The sequence below is a fragment of the Podarcis muralis genome, chromosome Z (genome assembly GCF_964188315.1).
Source record: "Podarcis muralis chromosome Z, rPodMur119.hap1.1, whole genome shotgun sequence".
Taxonomy (NCBI): domain Eukaryota; kingdom Metazoa; phylum Chordata; class Lepidosauria; order Squamata; family Lacertidae; genus Podarcis; species Podarcis muralis.
Window position 1 is genome coordinate 30,561,857 of NC_135673.1, and position 19,401 is coordinate 30,581,257.

The 19,401-nt window shown below is 42.3% G+C and overlaps 1 protein-coding gene and 1 pseudogene across 6 annotated transcripts in view; both read left to right on the plus strand.

Annotated features, from left to right (window-relative positions):
• The window catches only part of DACH2 (dachshund family transcription factor 2), a 305,329-nt gene that overhangs the window by 139,470 nt on the left and 146,458 nt on the right, over positions 1-19,401 (plus strand). For all 6 annotated transcript variants that reach the window (XM_077922615.1, XM_028715836.2, XM_077922614.1 and 3 more), the window contains exon 2: positions 14,434-14,549. In XM_077922615.1, the coding sequence (XP_077778741.1) occupies positions 14,434-14,549 (116 nt within the window). The remainder of the gene's footprint in view (positions 1-14,433; positions 14,550-19,401) is intronic.
• LOC114589603 (U6 spliceosomal RNA) lies at positions 15,893-15,961 on the plus strand (annotated as a pseudogene).

Below are 19,401 nucleotides of genomic sequence, written 5' to 3' on the forward strand. Positions count from 1 at the left end.
GTCTTGTATTATGTGTACTGTTTCGAGACTTTGGAGAAGAGGTGGTGTGGACAGGATTCAAATAATATTAATTTTATAAAGTATGTAACATTTCTTCAGCATAGCACATGGTTTCAGATTGTAAACTGGAAGGCCTATCCCTAATGAAAAAGTCCAACTCCAATGGGCAAAGAAATTAGTGGTGGACATGTTTCCCCACATGCCCCAAGATGATCAATATAAACATCTGGAGGAGTTCTAGTTGTGGCCACCCCCATGGACCAAGGGCATGGCTCAGCTTGGTGAGAAGTTGTGCCTTCAAGTGTAGTGGGCCTTAGGTATATGGGACCCCATCCTATTAGAAATCAGGCAGGCACTATGCCTGTTAAGTTTCATACACCAAGATAGGATCATACAATTGTAGAGTTCCAGCACTATATGTGCATTTTTCATGTTTCTGTTTCTGATGTTTTAAGTTTTTAATTTTCTAGTGTGTATGCTTTTTTTCTTACTGCAAGTTGCTTTGAGACACTTATGGTTGAAATCAGGTTGTGAGTTATATTAAACAAACAAATAAATGAAGGTAAATTCAAATAGAGGAAATCAGGCAAACTCACAGGCACCAGTTCTTAAAGTGACATTACCTTTATCCTTGCATTCATTCATAAAATATTCATTCCAATTTCCAGCTAGGATAGAAACCATTTAGGAAAGGGAGGAGCCAAAAGGCTTGGATGTGTGAGGTCATAAGAAAGAAGCAATGGACATATCTAGTCTTGCATCCTATTTTGAAAGTGGCCAGCAGATGCGTATGAGAAGCCCACAAGCAGGTTTGGGTTTAAATCCTGCTGTTCTCCTGCCAGAGGGAGAGAGAAAGAGTTTGTTTCAGGGTATGGACAAACACACACTCACACACCTAAATCACCTGAGTGATTTAGTGGCTAGAGGAGCAGGGAGAGCTTGTTTGAAATCTCCACTCAGCCCATGAAACTTGCTGGAAGATCTTTGGCCATTTTCCATTATGTTGAGCGAGACCTAAACTGCAGCCTAATTTAGTGGGGTACTTCTCTGGTGCAAAATCAGAGGTTTTTGAAATAGTCCATTTGTTGGCAGAACCTGTCCCCTGGTGTCCCTGATGTAAATGCTGAAGGTGCCCATATCCCAAAAGTCTGGAGCAGATGTAACCAAAATAGTGGCCTCCAGATGTTGTTTCATTGCAAGTCACAGCACCAGCCAGCATGACTATTGTTCAGGGGTGATCAGAATTACAGTTCAAGATGTGGATGCCTCAACATTGGCTTCTTCTGGTCTATGGGGCCTCCATTTCACTCCTTCTGAGCCTGCTGAGATGCCTCTTTAGAGGGGCATAATATTTTCTGACCCACTTCAAAGACTAGATGGAAGTAAAGCATCAAGCTCTGCATTGGCACACCCATTTTTGCCCAACTTCAGTCGGAGGCAATTAGGAGGAGAGCCATGTGTTTCCAAGACATTTAATAGCGCATTCCTATAGTGCTTTCAAACATATTTTAAAATGCCTTTCCCTCATAAATAATTTACTTAAGTTTTTTGAAAGGTTAGCACTTGCTATAAAGGACGCATCTGGCTGTAAGGGTGGTTTTATGGTTAGACATTAGATAAGGAAAAGTATGTTTGAATATTGGACATTGGGGTATTTCTCCACATTATGGCTATGTCTTTTTTTTTTAAAAAAAAAGTTCCGTTGAATCTACCAGGGCAGAAAAATAGAGCTATGACTCAGAGGCATGATAAGCCAACAAATGGTTCCGTTAACTTTTTTAATAGCAGCTTTGAATTCTCAGCAAAACTAAAAAGGTTTAACATATCAAAAGGGAGAAGACCTGTGTATAAGGTACATCAAATGAGTTCTGTACTTACAGGAGTAGTACGACGCTCGTTATCTGATGGGCTTGGGGATATTTAATATTTAAAATATTGAGAGTGCAATTCTATGCATGTCATACATTCAATGGGTCTCACTCCAAAGTAAGTGTGTTTAGGACTGCAATCTAAGCTTCGTTTCAAAAGAAAGGGATCCTGGAAAACAAATTGTTTTATCAGTTTTGTATGATGTCGCATCAGGAGCTCTCTGGGGTGTTGTAGTCAATTTTAAATAGCTTCACCCAACTTCTTCAATGCTCATTGGACCATCGGAAAAGGGGAGCCCAGGCCAGACAGCAGCAGAAACGGCCTCAGTTGATGCAGCTCTGATCACTGAGGAGCATCATGTATTCTACAGCAGGGCCACAAATATCAAGTTGCAGTGGTGGTTGGTGCCCATTGGGGCTGGTAAGGTGAAAGGCAGAGAGTCCAACAGAAGGTGGAACAAGAGCCAATGACAGGAGGGACCACTATGTCTGGTTTCAGCCATTTCTTCCTCCCTCCTGAGTTCTACAAGGGGAAGCACTGAGACTAAAGAGAAGGAAGATGACTGTCAGTGGCTTTACCTAGCCTGCATGTAAGTAAGAAGGTGGGCAGGAAGTGGCAGGCTATGACCAGGCTGAGGTGGTTTGGGCAGTGCCAGTTGCTAATGGTGCTTTAAAAACTGGGCTTGGAAGCTAGTTTTTGTGCAGGGCTGGCAAGTTAATTTCTTTCCACAGGTCCTGCTGCTTGTAGGATTTCACTGCTGACTCTTTCTCCGCCTTCGGTCCACCCTCTGTCCTTTTTCCAGCTCACTTTGGTTACTCAGCTCCGCTGCATTCTCAGGCTGAGGCCTGACCACCACCTCTATGTATTTCTCTCATACTCCTTCTTAGTCTAGTGGATCCTGTTGACGTGGATGAGGACCAAGGGGCTGATGGTATTTGAGGTGGCTGAGGCTATATAGGAAAGTAGTCATCTTTGTTTGTTTGTTTGTTTGTTTGTTTGTTTGCTTGCTTGCTTGCTTAGGGTATGGGGAGTGAATTATTTATATGAATCTGTGAAGAAATGAAAATAATATGCCTGGCAAAAGGTTTAAATTAAATGAAGAACAAGCAGGACTGCAGTTGAAGTATTCATTATTGTTACTGAGTATTGTGTTTATAGTTATTTATTTGTAATATTTATTCTAGCGAAGTAACAGTGCAATGCATTTAATAATTTCATATTAGGTGCCCTTTTGAGAATTAATCTTTTAATGCTGTTTCTTCAGATGGTTGTGACAATGTAAACTGTGCATGGTTTGTATGAATTATTAAAAATTAATGAAGGAAAAATTAAAAATAAAGAAAAAAGATTAATATAGCACTTAATAATAAAAAACCCTTTAAGCGGTTTACATAAAATTATATAAAATATTCATACAGATATAATCAACAGACCTAAAAAAAACACAAGTAGATTTAAGAAAACTAACACAATATAGATAAAACAAACCATTTAAAAAACTAATGTACATAATAAAATTACAGGTCTAAGTTGGTTTTCCTAAACCAGAAAGATTTTTAGCTGGAATCAGAAGCACTACAACCAAGGGAACTGTCTCTTATTAATAGGCAGGTTGTGTCAGAGAATAGATAATGCCACACAATCAGTTGAGAATAAATCAGAACCTGATAGTGATAATGGGATCCTAACTCTTACTGGCATCCTCAAGCCTCCACCCAGGGCCGGCTCAACATGTGGCAAATTGATGTAACTGTCTCAGGTGGAATCCGCTAGAGGCAGCTGCAACAGCTCCCTGGCTATTTCTTCTGAGCTCACCGGCACAAGACAGAGCTCTGTATGCCATGGGGCCTGCCCTATATGCTGATAACAGACCTGTTGCCCTCAAGTGTGGTTGGCATAAGGTTACCAGATTTTTTTCAAGGAATCTGGGGACACTTTTCAACTTCAGTAGGAATGATAGGTTTTTGTCAGGGGACTGATTTGTAAATCCGGGGACTGTCCCTGGGAAACAGAGACGTCTGGTAATCTTAGGTTGGCATCACTATCACATCACCTGAAATAAGATTAAACTGCACTTCAGGTCAGATACTTTGCCCTTTGCTTCAAGCATCAAGGCTCTTAGGAGGGTCCTACTCCATCTTTTCCTATGACCTGCCTCTTAGAAAATCTTGCTAGCTCTGACATTTTGCCAAAGTGTTTATACCATAGTTCCTAAGTACTCATTGTGGATGCCCTTCTCATTTCTTAGGAGGAGAGGAGATGTCTTTATAAAGGAAATGGGAATTGAGAGCACTGTGGGGTTGTCATCTGTAGAGATCAGGGGAACCTCAGGACTGGGGGTGACTTTCTAGGCATTTCTTGTCTGGCCCTTGGAATACACCTTGATGGTCTTCTGTCCCCGTGTTCTGATAAGGCTTCATGCTTGTCTAGATGGAGGAGAGAGGTATGTGCTTGTAGAAGCTAGCCTACTGGACAAAGGTAAAAATTATATTTTCTGCTCTGCCCACTTTTTCCTTTGGCTGCACTTGCCATCAGCATGTGGACCTCAAAAGGACTCATTCCAGACAAGCAAAAGCACTGGCACTCAGGGCCAGTGAGAGGCGTGGCTTGCAGAAAGGGCGTGATCTAGGGAGAGACCTGAGGAAAGGCTTGGCACTGAATTTCTCTACTCCTGAGCTACATCAGCTGCCTTTAGGCCTGTGGATCCTAGGCAGTTTGCCATTACAGTGGAACCTTGGTTCCAGAATGGCTTGGTTGGCAAACAAATTGGCTCCCAGTTTGCAAATGTTTTTCAGAAGCCGAACGTCCAACACGGCTTCCGCTTGAGTGCAGGAATCTCCTGCTACAAATCAGAAGCTGTGCCTTGGTTTTTGAACGGTTTTGGGAGTCGAACGGATTCCGGAACGGGTTAAGTTTGAGAACCAAGGTACCACTGTATATGTGCATACACACTCGTGGTTGAAGAGTCTGTTGCCCCAACTGCACTATACATTTAAAATGCTGTGATACTACTTTAAACAGTCATGCCCCCCCCAAAGAATTATGGGAACTGTAGTTTGTTAAGGATGCTGAGAGTTTATAGGGGTTCCCTGCTCCCTTCACAGAGCTGCAATTCACAATTAGTTTTCCCATTGAGCTCTGGGAATTGTAGCTGACTGAGGAAAATGGCAGGAGTCTCCTAACAACTCACAACACCCTTAGCTAACTACAGTGCCCAGGATTCTTTGAGGGAAGCCATGTCAGTTTAAAACTGTATGATACTCCTTTAAATGCACAGTGCAGATTGGGCCTGTATTTGTGTGTACGCACACCTGCTCCCTGCCACCCAAAGAAGATTGCAAGATTGATGATTGTGCGAACTGGCTCCAAAGCTGTGGGTGAAGCCTCAGTGGTATGCAGCTAAGCACCATGTCATTATACCATTGGTCATCCCTCAACAGTAATTCACTTTAGTCTGTTAAAGTCAAGAGGAGACAGCGGCCTGGCGTTCCCACAAGATGTGGTAAGGAGAGAGTCCGAGCATTAGCGTGAAGCCCTATTTTATGAGGGTTGCTATGGTGACCAGGTTCTAGTTATCTGCTTAAACAACTTCATGTATGATTAATGTTAATTACCCATTTTGCATGGTTGACTCCCCACCCCCACCCCACTGCTGAATTGGCCTGCTGTTGCCTTTGATCTGGTTAGTAATACAATGTGGTTCAATAGTTAGACAAGTGATCAGTTTGCCAATGCTGAGAGGAGACAGAATCGGGTTGCAGAGAGGTCATAGTTTCTTTATCTTCCTAAACACTCAGAAGGTCACGTAGAGTTTAACTGCATTTGGTAGGGTGGAAATGTGCGCAGTAAGGCCCAAGTGAAGAGAATAATGTTCTGAGGTCAAAATGCAGATAAAGAACTTGTAGAATGAGGAGTAATGTGTGTGTGCATGTACGTGTGTACTCCTTTTGCAGGGATAAAGCTCCAAAGAATATTTCAAATGCTCATCGCGTCACATCCTCTTCCTTGCATTCCATTTAGGTATACTTATGAACCAAACCTATTGAAACTGGCCTCCAATGGTCACTAAATTTGAACTGTAGGTCTCTCTGTTCTTTGAGCCCCAGCTCTCAGATTGAGCTGTCATCATTCATGTGAACAGGAATTTCTGGATTTTCAAATTTGAGAATCAATGAAAAGTAATTTATGGGAGTAAATACTTTCCTGCTTGGGTCAAAGAAATCGAGTCAATGGAAAAGTATTTGAATACACTGCACTTAATTAATTTATGGACTTTGCTGCTGTAAGTTGATAGGTCACATCCACAATATTCATTTAAATCATATTTACACCAGTTTAGCAATCATGGCTTCCCTCAAGGAATCATGGGAACTGTGGTTTCACCCTCACAGAGCTACAGTTCCTAGCATCCTTAACAAATTACAGTTCCTAGGGGAGTCGTATGGCCATGTCGCTCAAATATGATTTAAATGTGTAGTGTGAGTAATTCATGAACAGGGCTTCTCCCTGAGATTTATTTCCCTCCCCAGCTGTAATATGGAGATGATCATTGTGGATTTTCTTATAGAGTTTACGGACAATCTCTCTGCTAATTATGAGAAACATTTTGAATATTTGTGAAGTGGGGAAGTGCTGTATAAGCAATTGTTGTAAAGCCAGCATAGGCAAACTCGGACCTCCAGATGTTTTGGAACTACAGTTCCCATCATCCCTGACCACTGGTTCTGTTAGCTAGGGATCATGGGAGTTGCAGTCCCAAAACATCTGGAGGGCCGAGTTTGCCTATGCCTGTTGTAAAGCAGCACATGCCTGCCTCTTAAGAAATTACCTTGATACCCTGCAAATGCCTGAGAGAAAGAGAAGGATCCTACAGCTCCATCAATACCCTGGTTGAGATGAATGAATTGTATATAAGCTAATGGAAACACCACCTGAAGCTGTCTTAGAGGATTTTTGCTTAAGTGTGTTGTGGATTTGACGGTGTCAGATGTGCGAGAATTTGCCAAGCCAAACATTCGTAGGAGACTGCCTTATGTTGAATCAGACCACTGGTTACTCTATCTCACTATTGTCTACACTGACTGGTATCAGCTTTCCTGGGTTTCAGGCAAGGGTCTCTCCCAGCCCTACCTGGAGCTGCTGGGGATTGAAGAATGGGACCTTCTGCATGTAAAACAGAAGCTCAGCACTGGGCTGTGACCATTCCCCTCATAGTTCCTGCGATCAACAAGTAATTTACTAATCAGAGTCCCTAGGATAGAGGATAGGGTGGAAACCTGCCCAAATCAGTAGAGATAGCCAGATTGTCTGGCATTAATTCATAAGTAGCAGGTGTCAAAAATGAGGTAGCTACCAGTAATTTTTTTTTTTAACTTAACGGAAAATATATTGGCTCCCTCATTTATCACCTTTTGTAGCAAACATACTTTGGAATGTGTCATATCTCATTGACATCCAGAGATTCAATGCTTTCCCTTCTCATCTAGATAACTGCCAAGCCCACAAAGTTTATAGGGAGGCTGCTGAGTTAATGTTGCTGGGTGATAATCCACTTCAGTTTCAGAAACATGAAGTACTGCTGAGATGTATTTCCAGTTGGTTTATTCTCAGCACTCAGGGGGATAGGGTACTATTTCAGTTTCTCTAATGAAGGCCAGAAAATGAAAGGCAGAGCATCAGGTTAAATTATGCCTAAATGAAGGGCTAGACCCCCAGAGGAAATCAAGCTTCTGCGGGACAGTATCCCTCCATTAATCCTACAAAATGCTACATCTAATGTTAATTCTTTAAAGCTGAACTGTTGAAAGATCTGCAGATCCACCTAGTGCTTTAAACAGTGATCATTTCAGCATTGACATTTCATGCTCATAGGGAGTTGTTGCTACTCAAGCAGTTGCATTGGTGCAATTTAATAGTATGCATCATGCACAATGCAAGTGGTTGGCCTGGCAGGACGTGAGCCTTGATGTGTTTTGTATATACTATCACTTTGCTACCCCTTTCCCTTTGTGGTCCATTGGCAGCATGTTGCCATTGGGATGCAATCCTTTGCAGTATCTAATAATGACAACTTCATTGCTCTCTCCTACTAAGGTAGGTATATGATGTTGCCTCAGCAAATGACTGAAGCTGTGTCCTGCTGAGGTAGAAAGATGTTGTTCCAGCAGGGAGCTGAAGCAACTGAAACATTGTGGGCTAACGTGACCTGTACTGTGACTGGCTCTACCGCCCTAAAGGAGCTAGTTGGGTTGTTAAAAGATAGTTAACCCAGTTAATTTCTGTTGCACCAGGAATGAGTTGTGTGCTCCCTCTCCCTGTTGTATCTCTTGTACACCTTAATTTAATACGTCCTGATTTGCTAATCCACAGTTTCTCATGATGTCCAAATCAGCTGCAATCTCTATGAACCAGGATACCAAATTATAGTTTGATCCTGGCCTGGTTTGTAGGGGATGCTAAATTTTGGTTTGGATGTCACAGGAAACTATGAATTAAAAGATTAAAAAGATGGCTCACAAGGGGAGGAGAGAGAGTATGGACACATGACTTATCCAAAATCCAACAAATCATTACTTTTGAACTTGACCCCATGTGGAGGGGGACACATGTGCTTACTCTGTTGTCACAGTTGAAGTTGGTTTATGATCTGACCCATTGTCTTTCAGCCTACTCCCCCCTTCCTAGAAAGAAAGATGAAATATTATTTTATATTGCTGAGCATAAATAATCTAGTAATTAAGCAAAACACACACACAAGCAACCTTAATAATCACTAGCAAGCAATCACCATTCAATTAAAGAATAATTACATGGCTATTTGTACCCTGCAAAACAAGGCATTACTAAAATCAGTAACACAATCAATATTTTCACTGCAACAGGATGTGGTAGTGATGGACCTTTCAACCTGTGCTGATTAAATTGCCATCAGATTGTTTCCTAGTTAAATCCCCACATGTTTATTTGTCTTGATTAATATGTAAATTTACATCTGATTCTAGTAACTTTAAAAGTAGGGCCTTGGCCTCCATCAGGAAGGCTATGTTTTCAGCCATTTGCATACAAACTGCTTCTAAAAGTTTGTCTTTAAGTTTGCAAAAACAGCAGTTTTAGACTATCACATGACAGTCTATTCTCGTATCTTTTTGGCCACATTGGACTTTCCGTGAAGTTCACTTTCCCCTCCTGTAAGGTATATGCCTACATGGCTCAATTTCACACTAAACCATGGTTTGTGCAGCCATATTTTTAGAACCTAAAACCATACTATTGGCTTCCAAATGTACTGGCAAGACACAGTTTTGACGTGCTTGTGAAGTTTCTATTTCTTTTTTATTTGTGGTGCTCAGCAAGCCATAATATAGAGCTGCTTACTCACTTCAGTCTTCTCTGGGGTTCATGTGGTTTCTGCAGAGGTGGAGCTACTATGGTTTGTCAATTCACCCACTGCACCAAACCATGGTTTTCACTTCTTCAAAGCATAGTTTCCCATTTTGTTTCACTTGGCAATTGTAAGTCATGTTTCAGATCAATCTCTTCCTTAGCCATGGCTTGCACTGATGGTTGAAGTGAGCTCCTGTAAATCCAGAGGGGTAGGACCTGTTACTGCCACCTTTTCTCCCCCACTCATAGTGCTTAACTGTTTGCTCCTTCTCACACAGAAGTGGATGGTAGAACATAGATGTCATATACAGCAGTGTGCATAGGGTACCGTAATGGGGTAAAACCTGCCTTCCTCAAGAGATGCTGGAGTTATGTGGGAAGGGGGCTATTGCTCTTACAGGGTCCTCATAGTTAAGACTGCTGCAAGGAGAAGATCAGTGGAAAACCTGTGCCCCCCCCCCCAGAAGTGGTTGAACTCTAAGTCCCATCAGACCTAGAGACAGGATCAGTAGTCACTGGTGATGGGAGCTGTGGCCCAATACAATCTGGCTCAAGTTTCTTTCTGCCGCTCCGTTTGTTCCATTGTGGTGATTGATACCCAGCTTATCACTTCCTCATGATCCAATACTTAAGGTGCTTAGTTAGTGTGCATTGATGGCTGTGTGTAAAACTGCACACTTAGTAAGTATGATGTTGCAGTGATGTGAAAAACAAGGGATTGTGTCATTCAGTTGCTGCTGCACAAGAGCAGGTCTCCAAAGCCTGAGGACTGTTGTGCAATAAAATGTATTGATCTATACAGCAAAGTTTTTTATTGTGTTTTGCTGCCTTGTATTGCATAGGACTCCCCAGAGTATATTTTAAAAATGCACTGACGATGGGACTTAAAAAATTAATCTAGATAAAAAGGACAAGGTTTATAGGCCTAAAGTAGTAAACTCAAGAATGATTTTAGGATGTGATATGTGTGTGTGTATCTGAGATCTAGACAGATGTATAATAAAACAAATATTATGCACACTCTTTGTGGAAGTATGAATACAGTAATGGCACCTCTGTGCAATAGTACCAGAGATTTCTGACATTTAACCACTTGAGTGTGTCTCCTTTTGATAAAGAGCTTTGCTACTGCAAGCGTGATGGAGTGAAATTTAACTTTCGTTTCTTTGCGAACAAGGGAAATCATTTTTGAGAGAAATGGTTCTTGCTATGAACCTCTCATTCATTGTTGCTGGTTGGCTGTATAACACAAAGTTTGTCAAAAGCTTCTTTACTCATCTGGATGGAATGGATTTCTCTCTAGGAAATAAGAGGAGGGGGAATGTCCAATTCGTGTTCTGTTTAGTGAGTACTAAAGGCTCCAGGTGCTTTTGTACATGAATATTTCACTCACTGAGAAGTTGCAACGTGGGATTTGTGGTTTTATATATGATTTAACAATTAGGCTACAATCCTATTCACACTTATCTGGGATTTAGTTCCATTGAACTCAGTGAAGCTTCTGGGTGTACATGCATAAGCTCTTAATAATTCTGCCAGATGCATATTTGGTTACAGTTGATCTGAGGAAAGCTTGCGTTCCAAGTGTCTGCTTGTTTGGGTGACAGGTCTAATTGGAAATCTAGCTTGATGACCTAAGTCTACTTTTTTAGTATCACTTGCCCTGCATATCACAATTACTGGCCAGCTTACAGTGCCTGTGTCCCATTTATTTGTGCCTCTGGAACACAACCAGTGTTCTCTGTCTGGCAGCACAAGGACCGTTGGAGTGGTGGGTGGCTGAATTTAAAGGCTGCACAACAAAGGAATCCAGTGCAACAGCTGTGCTAGGAGAAGCTTTTTGTGCAAGATACTATTCTTGTTGCGCAATCCATCTTGCAACCACCTTTGTTAATTGACTTGCATTTCCCCTTGTGCAACAAGTATACTTCTAAGTGACTTCAACTTAGTGCTACATTGGATACAGCCCCTTCCCTTGTTGTTACATGCTTGGATTGGAGAACTTTTCTCATCCTGAGAGCCATATTCCTTCATAGGGAACCATTTAGGGGAAGTGCACCAGAGGTAGGCCAGAGGTAGAGGCAAAAGTAGGCTAATTGATGCACGTGCTAAAGTCTGAGCTTTCTACATCCACACATAGGTCCCTCCCTCCATGCATCATCATTATCTTCAGCGTTCAAGGGCATACAGCTAGGCAACAGCAGATGAGGGTGCAAAGCAAGGTTGGTGAGGGGTGTGATATGGTGAGAAGGATGGTGCCCTGGGGAGGGGGTGTGACCCAGGGAGAGTCCCAAAAGCCAGATACAGAGGCCTGGAGGTCCTGAGGTTCTCTACTTCTGTTATACACAATATATTCTATTTGTTTAAACCTTGAACTTCAGTTGAGAAGTCCCATTGCTTGTATAACAGGAATGCTTGAAGTGGGTTGATCTGTTAGGGGTGGGGATTCCTGGAGTGTATTCAGATCTGCTGTGTCCTTCTCCCCTATTTTAAAGAAAATATAGGGGCTGGTGCAGCATAACCATGCGGTCTCATTCATGGACAAGAAGCACCTAACCTTTTGTTTCTGTGAGTAAGAGAGAGAGAGAGAGAGAGAGAGAGGTGCCACTTTCCTTCTTTTACATTGTAGATTAATATTCTTAGCCACAATTTATAAATGGCTTGATCCAGGGTTGAAAAATGTGAGAATTTTGATAGGCTAGATTGGAGTTGTTACCTGAGCCCATTTGCACAGCAGTCAGAAGCACCAATCAGTTGATGAAGAAGGGAAGCCTAAAAGATAAATTGCTGTGGTCACTCTTGGAATGTGCTATGCTATACTGTAGTACAATATGCTTAAAAATGTTTCAGGAGCCCCATGAAAGCAGCACAGGTTTCATTCAGCTAGGATACTGAGCTTGGACATGACATCATATTAGCACAATGAACCTAGTATAGATCCCAGAAATACGTTCTGAAGCCAGTTGGCTCCATTTTACAGGTGGGAGTTTTGAGGTGCACTGGGTTTAAACAATGTTATATGAAGGAGTTTCTTACCAGCATATTTTTGTACCAAGGACTGTATGGAAGGGAAGCTGGTTTCCTTCCACCGCGATGGGCCCAGTGAGTCAGACAGCAAAGAATTAGGGTGGCCATTTGCACATTGCCTAAAGCAAAAATGAAATGCATCACCACAAAAGAAGGGGAAGAGAGCAAAGATTTGCACAAAACTTACATGTGTAAATATTTATGAATAAATGCAAACTTAGAAATAATTTCCATAATTTAAGGCTATGACCAGAGGACAGGAGCTAACTGTTGATGAGAACCTCCAGGGTCCTTATCTTCCCTTCTTATGGTCAGTGGTGGCTTATGCCCACCCACTGGGTTTGGTAGGATGTAGGAAGACCAACAGTAGGTAGAGCCAGATGAGTCCTAGGTAGAGGGGGGCATGGAGCTGACAGGCAGTACCACACTCTGGACTGGTTGCAAGTAGGAAGGCAGGCAGCTGGGGACGGATTGGGTTTGGTGGGGCAAAGCCTCATCTGCCTCAACTCTTATGGTTCCTATGAGTCTTATGAGTCATCTAATCTGGTGAGTCTTATTGAGACCTGGGTAGATGAGAAGAGTGAACCAGGCATGATCCAGCTTTGCCCACCTGGGTACCTGGGCACAAGCATAGGTGGTGGTTGTGGGGAGAGATTGGCTTCATAGATAGGAATTCTACCTTCTCCACCAGGAAACCAATTCATCTGGGATCTTGGAGCTGCTCTTCAACACAATGTGTCAGCTCAAGCCTTGAGTTTCCTGGGGGATACCCCGCTTGTGGCCCCGCCAGTCTCTTCTGCAATGACAGGACCTTATCTGTCATAGCACCCTATTTGTGGAACTCCCTTTCCCTGAAGAAGTGACTATTCCCATTCCTGTGTCATCTGAAGTCACATCTGTTCCTTCTTGCCTCTGTGACAACAATTAATATTTTACTGATTGCTGTTCTGTTGTACTGAATGTTTTGATAATTGAAATATTTTTGCTTGTGAGGTTTGTTTGTTTTGTTTTGTTTTTTGTTTTAGTTTATTAATGGATTGTGTTCATTGTTTTTTGTTTGAATGTGTTGTAAACCACCCCTGGGATATTTTGGGATAAAGCTAGCAATTAAATCAATAACGGCTGGGTTGCAATTAAATTAAAAGTTGGCTAGCAATTAAATTAATAATGACATGGATCAGAATCTAGAATGCCATCCAGTCACACCCTGAAACAAGGGTGCATGACTAAGAAAATCCCTTTTCTCACCAAAGGTATTGAAGAACCATGGTTATCATGTTTAATTATGAGAGCTGGTGCAATGTGGTGACAAGATTTGTTTGCTTTGATCGTCATTGCCTGGGGAAGGTTGGGCTGAGAGGTAGCAACTGTCTCAAGGTCACACACTGTAAATTTTGTGGCTAAATGGGGGTCTGAATCCTGCTCTCACCTGTCAAATCCTCATTCAGTTTAGCAGGACAGTTGCTGCATCTCAGCCCATCCTTCCTCACAGGGTTCTTATGAGGGTGAATCAGAGGAGCCGCATACCGCCCTAAACCTTTTGAAAAAAGAGTGAAATCAAAATCTTGTAGATAGAGGAGATGAGAACACTGGGTTATCTAGTAAGGTTGAATATTTGCTCTCTGAAATGGAATGCCACATTCCTAACCCCTATCCCCCATGCAGACCATCCAAGTGTCCCCATTTTCCAGGGACAGTCCCAGATTTACAGAATCAGTTTCTGATTTGATCCAGGAATGTCCTGCTTTCCCTTAGGATGTCCGTATTTTCTCTGGGAAAATGTTGGAAGGTATGGTAGGATGTCCCCATTTTTATATATGTTGGAAGCTGTCCAGAGTGGCTGGGGCAACTCAGTCAGATGTGCACGGTGTAAATAGTAAAATTATTATTATGGAATAGAATTTCCCTGTTTTCATTGGAGAAATGTTGAAGGGTATGTCAAAGTTCAGAAAAGCAGATCACCCCCAACACTTGTTTAAGGGCCACTGGCAGAATCGGGTACCGAAAGAGTTAAGGCTGTAGGAGCTGGTTTTGAATACAGCCAAGGCCTCTATGCTATTCAGGACCTTAAAAAATCAATGCAGAGTGCATTACTATGCAAATCCTTTTGACAAAAGAGCTCTGAAAAGTTCATTTTCACTTTTGTTTCAACAGTTCACGACCAGGAAGACCCCCCAAGCGCTCTCTGGGGGTTGCAATACAAGAGAACACGCGCCTACTGCCCCACGGAGTACCAGGCCTCTTATCACCAGGACTTATCTCCCCAACAGGTAATAAAATCCATTGGATGATCGGCTCTGTCTCTCCGTACTGCACAGCAGTTGAAATAAACTAATATTGATCTAACTGCCTTGTCCTTCAGGGCTTTTCAAGCTTTACCAGAGGTTACGCTATTGGATTTTTTGAGCATTCATGAAAAACCCCGTGTGGTGTTGCTGTGCTGACTAAAACCTAATGGATTTGCGATTTAGTTCTTCATTAATCGTAATTTCCTTAAAGGGAAAGTGCCATTAGATACTTGGCTATATGATACAGGCGGAGGCAGGGGTAGGATGCTGATCTTCAAACGGCCTCATAGGCTGTATGAATACCTTCTCTTAAATGTAGTGGGGTGGGCAAAATTATTCTTTCTCTTGCTCTGTCGAAACACATGGAAACCAACCGTCCATAGGCAGAGTAGGCACTGGCCTTTTAAATAATATTGGTTTGCTCTTGAAAGAAAATTACTATCAAGCTTTCTTAGTTCAAAGGCTATCCCACTTGAGCGTGTACACGAGAAACCTCCAGAAACTACGGTAAGCTTTCTGTGAGTTGTTGTGTTGCAAGTTCCTGCCAACTCCGGATTCTAATAGAATATTTGTGAGTACTAGGAGATAATTTGCAAGGGGGGGAGGGGAGAAAGATTTTGACTGCCACAGGGTTAATCCGGTGCTGCAACCATGATCAAAGAGGACCTTCATGCATGGTGATAGCTGTGGGTAACACCAGTAATGTTTCCTGTGGCAGACCATGCAAGATGTAGAGATCATACACATGTGTACATAATGCCTTTGAACATCTGGGTAGGCAGTGCTAGGAGAGCTATCACAGAGGTGGGTAACAGGAACCAGCCATGGGCTAAGCTTGACCCATTTTCAACAATGACAGACGACCCGTTTTTGCTGTCCTGGTTTGAAATCAAACTATGAAGGCAAGCACATTGCTTGGAAAGCACCGACAAACTGCTGATCATTCGTTTGGGTCTTGCAGTGTGCTGTGCATGCAGTGCTTCACAAGGCCTAACAGTCAGCTGGTTATCGGTGCTTGTAGGGCACGATGAACAGGGCACTGTAAGATCTAGTGATCAGCTGACATCAGGTAGGGGACAGGCCAGCAGGGCTTAGCCAAAATGCCCTTCCATTAAAGGTAAAGGGACCCCTGACCATTAGCAGCACATGGAAACGCCGTTTACCTTCCCACTGGAACGGTACCTATTTATCTACTTGCACTTTGATGTGCTTTCGAACTGCTAGGTGAACAGGAGCAGGGACCGAGCAACGGGAGCTCACCCCGTTGTGGGGATTCGAACCGCTGACCTTCTGATCGGCAAGTCCTAGGCTCTGTGGTTTAACCCGCTCGCTTCGGCAGCACATATACTAAAATTGGAACGATACAGAGAAGATTAGCATGGCCCTTCCATTAGCTGGCCGCTAATTAATTAGGTCCTTGGTCTGGGGGTTCCCCACCACTGGGTATCATGTACAAGAGGGCAAAGACTTGTTCTCTGTTGCCGCAGAGGGCATGCCTACATCTACAGGATGGTAGATTTCATTTGAATATTAGGAGATACCTCAGCCCCCATTATGTACCTTGTGTTTAAAAGAGCATCATACCACTTCAAGCAGTTGTGACTTCCCCACAAAGAATCCTAAGAACTGTTGTTTGCTATGGGTGCTGAGAGTTGTCAGGAGTCCCCTATTGCCCTCAGAGAGCTACAATTCCCAGAGGGATTGGTTCTTTTTTAACCACTCTGGAAACTGGAGCTCTGTGAGAGAAACATCAGTGCAGCTCAAGGATTTCCCACAGTTGTAATGTACGGTGTTCAAAGGCAAAGCAAAGGACCTAATACCACAATGTATACCAGTGCCATTATTGTGACTCAGATAAAATGTCGTGAAATGTTGTGAGCCTGCTTTTGGGCACCCCAAAAGTCTTCTTCAGACTTTGAGTTTTGTACAAATGCATATCCATCTCAACTTTTACTGGAAGTTACCGTGTGGTCAAACTCTCCCTGAGTAGTTTAGATTGATGGTTGAAGATCTCAGGTTTTTGTCTGCAAGGAGTTGTGGTAGGTTTGTGTACCATTCCAACATACAACAACCCCGCCCCCTGGATGTAGTCTGAAGTCATATAGTCCAGGATCTTGTGATGATTGGTATGTTTGGACTTAAGTAAAGCTTGAAAGAGAAATGGGATACCACCATTTTGCCCTGCTTAGAGATCCCAACCCAACTGAGTGATCTGGCTAGCGCCTGTGGACAGAATGCTGAACTATTGGAAGAATTGGACTGACTCAGTTTGACCATTCTCCTTATAAGCTGGGAACATTGGCAGATGTGAAAGAAATGCAAAATCACTTCCAATATGCGTTTATTAAAAGGGCAGAAATCGGGACTGGTTGACAAAAATATTTCACAACTGCCATGTAATGACTGCTTTAAATTACCCCATGGCTGGCTGCTAATTAAAGGTGCAGGAACACACACACACACACACACACACACACACAGAGAGAGAGAGAGAGAGAGAGAGAGAGAGAGACACAGAGCTATGGGAAACACTAGCATTAATGCTGATGTTTATTGCAACAAATGCATGAAACATCTTATGCATGCTCACCTTTAAACATCTAAGTGTTATACGTAAGGGAGGCAGGATTTGGTCAGTATCCCCAAACATATGCTACATTCCCCAAAGTGGAGACGATTAAAAGCAGCAGCTTCATGTGGCATGCGAGACATACCATTTTAGCCATATATATGATACAAAATGTGAAGCAAACTGTACTCCTTTAAAACGACTGTTTCACCCACTGTCTCTGCGGAGACTTGTTCTCGGTGACAAAAATTCTGCTGCGAATTACTTTGATGTTTGTGGCTAATAAATTAATATGATTAAGTTAATGAGCAGCACAAATGTTGCCAAACTCCACAAAGTCCATCTTTTGATTCCTGCTCTCTACATTTGCAGTCCTGCCTTTCCCCCTGTGGTGAGAGGATCGTTGCTTCCTACGCACTGTCACTGTGATAAATGGCAGATCCCACAGTACCCTGTGTTCCATCTGGTGTGCCCTCAAACTAATCCAAAATGAGAAGTATTTTATACAGATCACATGCTCATGAGTGATGCCTTGCAGGGATCATAGGAAGATCTGATTATTTTTAGTTTTAAACTTTCCTCTGATAACAAAGTTGTTCAAGAATAGTATCTAGGTCTGCAAGCTGTAATAGTTAAATTGATCAACTGAAGCTAAATTGGAGTGGGCAAATTTTTGATCTGTGGGGCTGCGAGTTAAGGGAATTCACAAGGTATGTTGGTTGTGCTACAGCACCTGAAAATACTGCCTTTCTCCCAAGTTTTTAAATATCTCTTTTCTCTCAAGACTTCTGTCTCTTTCTTTCTCTCTCTCACCCTCTCCTGTCCCACCTTCCTTAAACATTTTGTTCCTTTCTTTAAACATTAAGCCCGTGCATTTGTTCTTTTTAACATATTTATTGCAAAACTCCTAATCCTTGAGGTGATTGTTGTTGCTGTTTTTACTTTTAATGTAATTACTGAATAGCTTGTCATAGTGGTTGCTGCTGCTGCTGCTATTACTTAAGACCCCATGTCATCTTTGATGTTACCTGCATGGTGGTAGGTAACGGGGAGGCTGATTGCATAAGCTGAAACCAATCCCACAACACATCACAAACTATGACACTACATGCTTCGTTTGGAACTACAACTGCAGAGTCAAGGTCACCCAAAATCAAGCAGCTTTATCCTCAAAGTATATAGCCACTTGGACACAGCTCCGTAGGCTGCTTCCCTACGGTGGGAGGCAGTAACCTCCAGACCATCTAAAATAACTCTCCTGGGTGACTACTAGAGGATGCAGTGCAAGCTGTGAAATGATCATTCTTTGCAGCCCGCATTGCCTCATGGTGGCTATGATTATGCACGCTAACCAGTGTTTGGTTGGCTTCTGAGCAAGACATGTACAAGTTGTGCTAGAGTCTCTGTCCAGCATTTTTCAGAGCCTGAAGCTCCCCAGAATACCCAGTGTTGGAGTGAATGCTTTGGAATCATGTCAACTGCTTAGCAAAACCAGGGCTTTGACAGATGATCAGCTTTCTCTGCAGTAAGATACCCCAGAGTCAGAGAAATACCTAAAGGACAAAGAAAAACAGTAATGTTCCCCATAGCTTCTGTGTCCCAGAGCAACCACTGCCTCAAAGACTTGGTTGACACTTGGCATTAGATTTATGGGGACTGATGCACTTAAGACAGGGTGATATTAAAATTCATTTTGAAAGCATGGCAATTGTAATAGTAGTGTTCCATATTATGGAAGGAGATGTGGAAGTTATAGTTTTCTCATTTTTTAATTTATTGTATTTCCAAGGCAGTAGCACTCCTGCTAGTTTGTGGTCTGTTATTGCATTGGGATGTGGGCTCAAGGATTGCCTTAGTATCTAGACTAGAAGCTAAAAGAGAGTCATGTTTTATCATAAAAAATGTTAAGTGGTAATGGCAGCTCTTAGAATAGCTTGACTGATAGTGATACCCCCTTTAGTCCATACAATTGAGAGGAACAAAGTAGGCGTTTATTTGCTTTTGACATAAGAAAAGCAAGCCATCATGCTTTTTAAGATGTACAGAATCCCAAATTAGATAAATATTTGCTTTACAGCATAGCATTTAATGTTATGTTTGCCATAATTTGCTGCTATTTTGACAGGCCACAAATAAGAAGTTAGTCTAACACTCCATAAAAATGCAATAAATTAGATACTACTTCCCCGGGAAATAATTATTCCACGTATTTATGAATTGTGCGGGGATCTGCAGTTTGTATCAGAGCTATTCATTTTCTCAGTC